The 11,543-nt window shown below is 40.6% G+C and overlaps 1 protein-coding gene across 1 annotated transcript in view; it reads left to right on the plus strand.

The window, feature by feature from the left end:
- LOC140464627 (general transcription factor 3C polypeptide 1) overlaps positions 1–11,142 on the plus strand; it is a 67,342-nt gene extending 56,200 nt beyond the window's left edge. The window contains exons 34-37 of the mRNA XM_072559948.1: positions 2,051–2,963; positions 5,139–5,196; positions 8,737–8,929; positions 10,723–11,142. Coding sequence (XP_072416049.1) covers positions 2,051–2,963; positions 5,139–5,196; positions 8,737–8,929; positions 10,723–10,932 — 1,374 coding nt within the window. The 3' untranslated portion in view covers positions 10,933–11,142. The remainder of the gene's footprint in view (positions 1–2,050; positions 2,964–5,138; positions 5,197–8,736; positions 8,930–10,722) is intronic.
- The last annotated feature ends 401 nt before the right edge of the window (positions 11,143–11,543 follow it).

The raw sequence follows: 11,543 nt of genomic DNA on the forward strand, positions 1-11,543 counted from the left end.
GGTTAGTGAAGAAGGCGTTTGGTATGTTTTCCTTAATTGGACAGAGCATTGAGCGTAGGAGTTGGGAGGTCATGCTGCAGCTTTGCAGGACATTGGTTAGGCCATTTTTTGGAATATTGTGTGCAATTCTGGTCTCCCTCCTATTGGAAGGTTGTTGTGAAACCTGAAAGCGTTCAGAAAAGATATACAAGGGTGATGCCAGGGTTGGAGGATTTGAGCTATAGGGAGAGGTTGCACTGGCTGGGGCTGTTTTCACTGGAGCATCGGAGGCTGAGGGGTGACCGTTATAGAGGCTTATAAAATCACGAGGGGCAAGGTCTTTTCCCTGGGTAGGGAGAATCCAGAACTAGAGGGCATAGGTTTAGGGTGAGAGGTGAAAAAATTAAAAGGGACCGAAGGGGCAACTTTCTCACGTAAAGGATGGTGCGTGTATGGAATGAGTTGCCAGAGGAAGTGGTGGAGACTGGTACAATTACACATTTAAAAGGCATCTGGATAGGTATGTGAATAGGGATGGTTTAAAGGGATATGGGCCGGGTGCTGGCAAATGAGATTAGATTATAGGATATCTGGTCGGCGTAGACGAGTTGAACTGAAGGGTCTGTTTCTATGCTGTACATCTCTGACTCCTCAGGAGCTTTGAAGAGGATTTGATGTCAGAAGTATGCAGGGGTAGAAGGGTCATTGTCATTCTGTCAAAGGTACTTCTCATGGTAACCAATGACGATGTTTACAAGAGCTGGGCCAAGACGCGATCCCATGGCTACACCATTTATTTGTGTGTATGTGGTGGTGTTAAAACTGAACTCAATTGCATAAGATGCCAAGTTCATGAAACCATGTACGTGACCAAATAAATGCTGATTCTACAAATCCTGTGACATTACCCATGGCAATACCCTGAGTTGTCAGATGTATCGGCCCGGTCTGTGGTTAATCAGCTAGCTAAGGTTGAGTGCAGAGTGAAAAGCCTCAGCTTTGTGTCTCTTTTTAGTAATGTTTACTTCGGGCACTTTCAATTTTGGAAGAATCCTGATAATGCCAATGAGGGCAAAATAGACACTCAAAACGGCAGCAACTTGAAGCATGCAGTGCCTCTTAGCATAGTCACATTTCCCAAAGGCTTTGCAGGAGCATTATATATCACCATTTGACTCCAAATTGGATAAGGATCTTCTTGGACAAATGTCCAAAAGTTTGATAGATCCCCAAGTACTGTTTTAGCCATGTCAGCCATGGCTCAGCTGGTAGAGCCATGCAACTCAGAGTGCTGATTTCAAATCCGATTCCAGGATGTGAGTAATTTCAGCAAGAACATGCTGCAGCACTTCCTGCTGCACTACTGTCTGCATGATAAGACATTAAACTGAGGCGCCATCAGTCTGCTCAAGTGCATGTAAAAGACCTCATTAGAGCAAGATAGTTCTGTCTGGTGACCTGGTCAATATTTATTTCTTAATCAATAGCACAATAACAGATTTTCTGGTCCTTTCTATCTGTGAGAATTTGTTGTAAGCAAATTAGTGACCCTGTTTGCTACATTACAGCAGTTAGTATGATTCAGAGTGTTTAATTTGCTGTAAAGCTCTTTGAAACATCTGGTGGTTGGGATAAGGTCATAGAGCTGTACAACACAGCAACAGACCCTTTGGTCCAACTCATCCATGCCAACCAGACATCCCAACCTAATCTAGTCCCATTTGCCAGCACTTGGACAATATCCTTCTAAACCCTTCCTCTTCATATACCCATCCAGATGCCTTTCAAATGTTATAATTGTGTTATATAATAATTCTTTTTCTTAAAGGGAAAAATTTAAGGAATGCTTTCCAGACCTAGGCCAAAAGGGTATGGTTGGCGGTGGCAGAGTAGTGGCAAAGATAAGTCAATTTAATAATTTCAGAAAAAGCTTTCTTTACAGTTTAAAATGTTGAGTGAGAGTTACAGCTCAAAGGGTAATTTTATAATTTGGTAACAGCTTGACGAAAGTCATTTTTCCAGTTGTTCCTAAAGAAGCTTAATTCAGCACAAAATTTCTCCCATCTTTCAGGATTTGATTGCGTTGGACCAAATGGTGGAAGTTGGTGGCTCAGCAGCACGGCTGGCTGCCATAACCCATGCTAGCCCATGGCTGCTTCATCCATTCCATGTACGGAAAAGTATCATGAAAACGGAGTCAGAGAGTCCTGTGGATGTGGGTTCCAAACATAATACCCATATAAACCATTCAGAATCCAGTGCAAAGATCATAGTGGAAAGTACAGGGGACGCTGAAGGATACAACGACAATACAAAACCTAATCCCAACACAACTGGTATGGAGATCAAAGCTGAGCAGCACAGACTGGAGCCCACTACAGTACCGAATGAAGCTGTTGACATAAGTAATGCACAGACACTGACTGGAAGTATAAAAAGGACCATCGAGAAAGTTGAAAGTGAAATACTTGAACACGAGCCTCCGAGTAAAATACCTCGTCAAGACGTTGAGTCTTCTGAGTTGAGCTGTGATTCCTCAGTCAGGGGACAGCCTGTAGACAGCACAGTGGGTGAGCCAAAAGCCAGCTTGCCTCAAACTCAGACGGGGCAGAAACAAACAAAGTCTCTGCAACAAGAGAGTAGACCCGGAGAGGCAGATTCTGAGCGTGGTTGGGATGAAGACCAGAATAAGGAGGGAAACAGTGAGCTACTTAGCTCTTCATGTCACAGTAAAGATACAAATGTCTCTTCTACATCCAGCCCACCAGGTGAACCATCCATGAGAGAAGATGGAAATGACGATCTGATATCTTCTCAACACACGTCCAGAGTGAGTGAGCGTCAGAGTGAAACCATTCCACATGCAGATGGACAAGCTCAGCTTCAGGAAAACAATTCTACAGTCTGTCGAGAGGAACATTTACAGCTAGACAAAAATCTTCATGTAAGCAAGAATCAGGACAGATCCAAGCTTCAGGGAGAAGGTATAGAAATATTAGACATTATTATTTGAAACTAACCCAGCTTTTCAGAATGTTCAGTTGATTGCCTTTTACAGTGCTGCTTGCCAGTATGCTTTGTCTTGAGGTATTGGTGGTGAAGGGGTGAGGAGTGAGAAACTTCCTTCACATTTGCAGTATTAATGTTTGTATCTTTTAAGCCTCTTTAAATATATTATTCATCAGTAATCAGAATATTACAATACTTAATAAACTAGCACCACAGAGCTAGCAATGAGTCATCAGACAGCGCCACGAGTAGTGTGATAGGAACACAATGATGATCCACATTCTGCTCCTCACAGAGTATCAGGTACATGATCTCCACAGGAGATGGGGGATGAGTTAGTCCTGACGTTCAGACCTTGATGAACTGCAATTTCTTGGGTAATTGGCAGACTGCCTGCTGTTTTCACCAAGACTTTTAATTGAGATAAAAGATATATTTTGGAAACAAATTGTAGAGCAGAGCTTAAAGATCCTTTGTTTTTAATCTTTTGTTCTCCTTCAACCAATGTCCATGTCACCAAATTTGAGAAATCAAATTTGCTTTGCTATTCCTTTGTGTGCTTGTAACTCCCATACTGTACAGTGATGGTAATACCTTTAACTAAACCATAGTACAATTACACATTTATTGCAATTGTTTAGCATACTTTGCAGCAGGAACTGAATTTGCGTGAGTAATGCAGAAGAGTCGTAGAGTTATACAGCACAGAAACAGACCCTTCGGTCCAACTCGTCCATGCCGACCAGATATCCCAACCCAATCTAGTCCCACCTGCCAGCACCCGGCCCATATCCCTCAAACCTCCCAATTTTACATAACAATGCAATGGAGAGTGTGTAGAGGAGATTCACCAGGATGTTGTCTGGGATGAAAAGTTTCCGTTATGAGGAGACACTGGATAGGCTGGGTTTGTTTTCCTTGGAGCAGAGGAGGCTGAGAGTTGGGGTAGGACCTCACTTGAGGTATACAGAATTATGAGAGTTGTAGAGTGGCTCGTGAGAATCTTTTCCCCATGTCCGATCAGGAATTGAATATTTCTTGGTTTCTGTTAACTATAAGTAACAAAGAGAAAAATATATGTGCATTAATACAGTAATTTGGCACTTGTGCATGGAAGAGAGGGTAAGGAGGAACCTGGGCATTTCCGACAGGCAGAGCATAAACAGCACCGAAGACAACAGTTACTGAATGTCATGTTTTGCAGGCTTTATACAGTTAGTTGCTGAACACATTTGACCCACTGCTTTTGGATTGGAAAAGCTAACCAATGAAAGGAAAAACAATAGTATTGTAGAACTGTAGAGAATAGAAATAGACCCTTCGGCCAACCATATCAATGCTGACCAACAAACAGCAAATTGCAATAATCCCATGTACTTGCACTCAGTCCATAGCCTACTATGCTCAGGCATTTTAAATGCTTATCCAGATGCTTCTTAAATGTTGTGTGTGTACCTGCCAGGGGCCATAAGTTTAAAGGTAAGGTGTAAGTGGTTTGGAAGAGATCTGAGAAAAGTTTTCTTTTCACCCAGGTGGTGGTAGAAATGTGGAACCTGCTGTCTGGGTGTATGGTGGAGGCAGGTACACACACAACATTTAAGAAGCATCTGGATAAGCATTTAAAATGCCTGAGCATAGTAGGCTATGGACTGAGTGCAAGTACATGGGATTATTGCAATTTGCTGTTTGTTGGTCAGCATTGATATGGTTGGCCGAAGGGTCTATTTCTATTCTCTACAGCTCTACAATACTATTGTTTTCCCTTTCATTGGTTAGCTTTTCCAATCCAAAAGCACTGGGTCAAATGTGTTCCGCAACTAACTGTACAAAGCCCTCAAAACATGACATCCAGTAACTGTTGTCTTCGGTGCTGTTTATGCTCTGCCTGTCGGAAATGCCCAGGTTCCTCCTATCCTCTCTTCCATGCACAAGTGCCAAATTACTGTATTAACGCACATATATTTTTCCCTTTGATACTTATGCTTAATAGAAACCAGGAAATATTCAATTCCTGATTTAATTTATAAGATTATGAAAAGATAAAATCAGAATTGCACACGTGTGTTCTTAATTATGAATCATGAGAGTGCATTTGGGCTTTTTTTCTTTGCAAGGGGCATTCACATTTTAAATTGAATCTCTCTGTATAGGAGATGATACAGTTGAAAATGTCAAGGTGGAAAACACAGTGCAAACCCCATCAGAAAGGTAAGCAACGGTGTTTCCATGTTAATCGAAGAGAAAAAAAACATCCGATCAGAAAACTGAAATGCAAAATGAAAATGCATTTGTGCTGTATCTAGTCCTATCAAAATTTCATTTGGATCACCTGACTATGTTTAGCCTGAAATGACCCATATGATTAGGCTGCCAACTTCAAGCTGTATCACAGGCTGTGAAATGTAACCACTTGTGGAAATTCTGACACGTTGAGTGGTGACTTCTATACCTTGCTCCACACCTCAGAATCTCAGGACAAGTCCAGAGGTGGCATCTTGCCAACCTTGCCAATCAGACTGTAAGAAGGAGCTACATAGAAACACAGAGTTTAGGAGCAAGAGTAGACTATTTAATCCTTTGAAAATGCTCCAGCATTCAGTAAGATCATGACTGAACTGATTGTGGTCTCAGCTTTGCTTTGCAGACTGTACAAGATAATCCTTCACTCTCTTGACTACCAAAACTCAACCTTGAATAAATGTAGAAAACTAGCCTGCACTACCTTCTGGATAAAAGAAATCAATTCTCTAATAACTCTTAGAAAAAATCTCTCCTCATCTCTGTCTTAAGAGTAAGTGGTTTTCCTTTTATTTAAAATATGTCACCTCATTTTACCCTCCCATACTTGAGGAAGGATCTTCCTGAAATATTCCCTCCGATCTCTTATGTTTCAATAAGGTCACCTTTCATATGTCCAATATCTTTCTTCATCAGATAAGCCCTTCATCCCAGGAATGAATTGAGTGAACATTCTCTGAATTGCTTCTAAGGCAATTGTTTTTGTTAAGGAGACTATTCAATTCATCACAGGCTAGGCCACATTTATGGGGCATCCTTAATTTCCTAGAGGGCAGTTAAAAGTCAACCACATTGCTGTGGGTCTGGGATCACATGTTCCTTTCCCTAAAGAGTATTAGATTAGTTTCCCTACAGAATGGAAACAGGCCCTTTGGCCCAACAAGTCCACACTGACCCTCTGAAGAGTAAGCCACCCAGACCCATTCCCCTAGCCTATATTTACCCCTGACTAATGCACCTATCACTATGGGCAATTTAGCATGGCCAATTCACCTAACCTGCACATCTTTAGATTGTGGGAGGAAACGGGAGCACCCAGAGGAAACCCATACAGACACTGGGAGAATGTGCAAACTCCATACAGTCGCCTGACATGGGAATCGAACCTGGGTCCCTGTGAGGCAGCAGTGCTAACCATTGAGTTACCCGAGATTTCTGGGATTGAGATCTATTCCCAGGAATAGAAAAAATTGTTTTTCCTACAATTGACACCAGTTCCATGTCATTATTAGGTTCTTAGTGAATTTTTATTGAATTCAAAATTCACCATCTGCTATGGCAGGATTTGAACCTAGGTCCGCAGAACATTACCCAGGTCTCTCAAGCGATAATACTACAAGATCACTACCTCCCCTATTGTACAGAATATTCCAGAAATCATCTCGCTAATGTCCTGTACAATTATAGTAAGAATACTTTAATATTTTATTCCTCTTGCAATAAACAATGACATTTCATTTACCCTCCTAATCACTTGCTGCACCTGCATTCTAACTTTTTGTCATGCATGCACCAGGGTATTCACATCCTTCTGTGTCACTGAGTTTTGCAATCTCTCTCTATTTTAAATACTATACTACTATTCTATTCTTTCTGCCAAGTTAAAAATCACACAACACCAGGTTATAATCCAACAGGTTTAATTGGAAGCACTAGCTTTTGGAGCGTCGCTCCTTCATTAAGTCGTTGACCTGATGAAGGAGCGTTGCTCCGAAAGCTAGTGCTTCCAAATAAACCTGTTGGATTATAACCTGGTGTTGTGTGATGTTTAACTTTGTCCACCCCAGTCCAACATCGGCATCTCTAAACCATTCTTTCTGCCCAAATGGATAAGTTCATCTTAAAATAACTTTATACTACATTGGTCAATTTTTTGCCCAATCATTTAATCCTTTATAACCTTTCTCTGCTTCGTCTTAATAACTTAATCTCCAACCTATCCTATTGATGCCATCAGCAAATTTACCAACCAGCAGTTTAGCAGCCTCACCCAAATCAAATCCATGATTTGTAAATTGTTGAGACCTCAGCACTGGTCCTAGTATAACTCCATTAATGAAAGCTTGCAAACCTAAAAGAATGTCCATTCATCCCTACTTTATCCCTGTTAGTTAACCAATCCTTGATCCATGCTTGATATCAATACCCTTTATGACTTATGCATCAGCCTTTGATGTGGCAACTTATCAAATGCATTTTGGAAACAATGTCTAATCATGGGATTCTCCAGGCTCAGTAAAGGAGACCCAGGTGAAAGTGTAACTTAATGAGGGTCTAAAATACCTCTTTTCAATAGCTAGGGCCAGTCAGGTGGAGCACTGATGATTTGAAATACACACAACTGTCACACTGTTTCAGGCATTCAATCAGAATTTCATTCAGAAAAGTTGAAATTTGGATTTCATTGTGTGGCCAATGCACGTGAAAATTCTGCATTGCTCTTGACTTGTCCTGCAGGCCAGTAACTGTGCTGGGAAGTAGAGGAATTTTTGTACCCTTTGCTATCACCTGAGTATTGGGTAATATTGTTAAGAGTAGAATGAGCAAAATGCAAAACATTTTGCCCTCCAATTTCTTGGCACAACCGCAGGAAAATGTCTGCTATTACGCTGATATCTCCCTTAACCATTTCTCTCATGTCCTCTCTAACTGATATTGCCATTTAAAACTGAAGTGTAGACAGCTTAGTGCCATGGATTCAGACCTGTTTCCAACAGAATTGAAGCAGCCCACATCTCCTGTGACATTTTGATCTCTCCTAGTAAGAGGCTTTTATCGGATCAGTGAGAGATTGATTTGAACACTGGTTCTACAAGTGGAAGTGCAGAGGGTCAACTCCATCTCAATTATTTAGGTTTACCAGGCTGATTCCGTGGATGGCAGGACTGACGTATGAGGAGAGCTTGACTAGGTTAGAATTGTTTTCTCTGGAGTTCAGATGAGTGGGAGAAGGATCTCATACAGACTTACAAAATTCAAACAGGACCAGACAGGGAGATGTGGGGAGGAAGTCCAGAACCAGGGGTCTCACTCTGAGGATTTGGGGCAGACCATTTAGGACAGAGATGAGGAGACATATCTTCACCCAGAGAGTGGGTGAGCCTGTGGAATTCATTACCACTGGAAATAGTTAATGACAAAACATTGAATGTAGACCAGAGGCAGCTGGATGTAGCACTTGGGACGAATGGGATCAGAGGTCATGGAGAGAAAGCAGCATTAGGCTATTGAGTTGGACAATCAGCCATGATCATGATGAATGGCGGAGCAGGCCCAAAGGGGCCGAATGGCCTCTTCCTGCTCCTATCTTCTATCATTCTATGCCTATGTTTCTCTTTCCTTTAACAGTAAGTCAGAACAAGCACAGGCTGATCACACTAACCGTACTAATCGTCTTTGCAGAAACTCTGATTTTAATTGAATAACTATGTTTTTGCTCGAATCTTGCAGTGAATATGAAAAGATTAGTTTTGTCTGTCATCCCTGGAGGATTGTTGATGGAAGCCTGAATAAACCTGTCTGTAAAGGAATGATAGAAGCCATGTTATATCACATTATGACAAAACCTGGGATCACAGAACAGAAACTGTTAAGTTATTATAATGCTGTGCTACAGCCTGTCATTGTCCTGGAAATATTGCAGGTAAATATGGTTTAATTTTGCATATGAGTATAGTTTGAATTGCAGGGGATGTTCCTTCCTAATTAGAATTTTTGCATAAATTGTAGCTTCATTGCCAAGTATGCTATTAACTCCTGTCAATGAGAAGTTAAGAAACTAGTTACAGCACATGAAACTTGAGCTGAATTTAATTATATTAGATTTATTTTTGTGCCCCTACATGATGGGGACTTTTGTTTTATTATCGGCCAGTTTCCATTATTAATCTTCTGAGTCTTCTGGATGCCAACAGATAATGGGGCTTCAAGGACATTTGTAGGGTTGTTTCTGTATTTCTATGTTTTATAGTTTCAATTTGATGGCAGTTTTTTTGGATTCCACTTCGCCAAAACTTGCAGCCAAAGAACCCAATGTTTTCATGAAAAGAATTTTAAAAAGTCCTTGACTTGGGGGAGGAGCCTGTAACAGCCGACTTTAGGAGCAAACAAAACAGAAGAATTGCATTTATATAGCACCCTTCCAAATCTCAGGGCATCTGAAACTGCTTTACAGCCAATGAAACACTTTTGAAATCTTGTAAATGTGATGGAGGAAATGTAGGTTTGCACACAGCAAATTGCCATCCACAGCAATGTGTTAATGAGAAGGTGATCTGCCTCAGTGATGTTAATAGAGAAATAAATATTAGCCAGGACATTGGAGTAATTCCCCTGCTATTCTTTGAAATATCTCCTTGGAATTTTATGTCCATCTTAAAGACTGGACACAGGGCCTTGAGTCATCTGCAAAACGGATTTAGATCAGAGACATTTAGTTAAGGAATAGTCTTCAAACCTTCCGCTTATGTTTACAAACAAATTGGTTTGCTTGAGTTGTACACTTGTAAACCCCAAGAGTATTACCATTTATAGCTGTGTGGCAAACTCCATCAGGCAGAGGTCATGTAAAAATGGATTTATTATTCCATAACTCTGCCAACTTTTTTTAAAATCAAGGCCGCACAACACCAGATTTATTTGAAATTGCAAGCTTTCGGAGTGCTGCTTCTTCGTCAGGTGAAATAGAGGGAAGCATACTCCAGGTGCAATGCTCCGAAAGCTTGTGATTTTAAATAAATCTTGTTGGACTATAATCTGGTGTTGATTGACCTCTGACTTTGTCCATCCCAGTCCAACACTGACACCTCCACATTACAGTTTTTTTTTTAAGGCGATGGTCATTTGGAGGTACTTAAGACTTGAACCAATCCTGTAAAAATAGAATATAGTTTACAACACTGTAGAAAAAGACACGGTATCTTTGTCGAAAACATTTTTCACCATCGCCTGTCAGCAGTAGTTGGTGAAACACCTGCAAGCTAAGTTTTATTTTAGTCATTATTTTATTGGAGTCAACAAAGGCTCAGCCTACAATGTTCATTACTCAGAGTGTAAGGGTGTGAAATGTCCGGCCTGCAACAGGAGTCGACTCGCCAACTTTAAGGGCATTTAAATGGTCATTGGATAAACATATGGATGAAAATGGAATAGTTTAGTTGGATGGGCTTCAGATTGGTTCCCAGGTCAGCACAACATTGAGGGGCCGAAGGGCCTGTAATATTCTATGTTCTAAAAACTGCGAGATTGACTTTTGAATGTCCAGGAGGTCTGTTTTCTTGCATGTTGGGGTTACGTTTGTTTTCTGCTTCCAATTTTGTCTTAATTTAGTGTTGTAATATTTCTACTTCCCATTATTAACCGGGAATTCAACTTAAATTTCTACTTTAAATGTTGAAATGGTGTTTTCTCCTTTTGAATTTCTGTTGTCACCCGCAGGCTCTGGAGACCGTCGGCTGCATTAGGAAGCGCTACTTAACCAAAACCAAGCCTGTGTCCCTGTTCTCTACTCCCACGTGCGCTACCGAGATGCAGCATTGTAAATTGGCTGACAGTTTTACAGTTTTTTACGAACCTACCATAGACTGTGTTTTAAGACTCGGCAAAGTCTTTCCACATGAACCAAACTGGAACAAATGGATACAATAACACAGCAGTTTAAGAATTCTTTTTATTGCTTAAATGAAGGATATTTTCTTCACTGGTGCTGACCACTCCTAAGAACGATCCCAGAAGATTCCAAAGTTGCCTAACTGTATGGAGCAGTTTATCAAAAAACTGAAGTCCAATATATAAGGTCAATAATGCTGGACTAAAGTTGGGAGTGAAGAAATAAACCTTTTTACTAAACCTTTACAAGTTGTGCTCTTCAACTTGTTTTGCACCTCATTTTCTTGAATTCAATGATTTGGCTTCAATTTACTCATTTATTTTCACCAACTGCTTTTACAATCTCATAACAAAATGGATATGGTGTGTTGAATCTTACAGTCAAATAATGCCTCTCTTGAAAGAATTGCAAGCTACAACAAATCATTTGTCTAACACCTTTTGACATAAGGCAAGGTATTTCACAGGACATCCATCAACCAAGATGAATGCCTAGCTGATGAGACAACAGTGAAAACAGAAATTGTTGGAAGTACTCACAGATTAAGGGCATCTAGTTGAGAGAAAGAGAATTAGATATTTCAGGACAATAACCTTTCATAAAAAGTTGAATGAAACCTCGGTCAAAGAGCTTAAGTTTAAAGACTATT

The sequence above is a fragment of the Chiloscyllium punctatum genome, chromosome 40 (genome assembly GCF_047496795.1).
Source record: "Chiloscyllium punctatum isolate Juve2018m chromosome 40, sChiPun1.3, whole genome shotgun sequence".
In the NCBI taxonomy this organism is placed as follows: domain Eukaryota; kingdom Metazoa; phylum Chordata; class Chondrichthyes; order Orectolobiformes; family Hemiscylliidae; genus Chiloscyllium; species Chiloscyllium punctatum.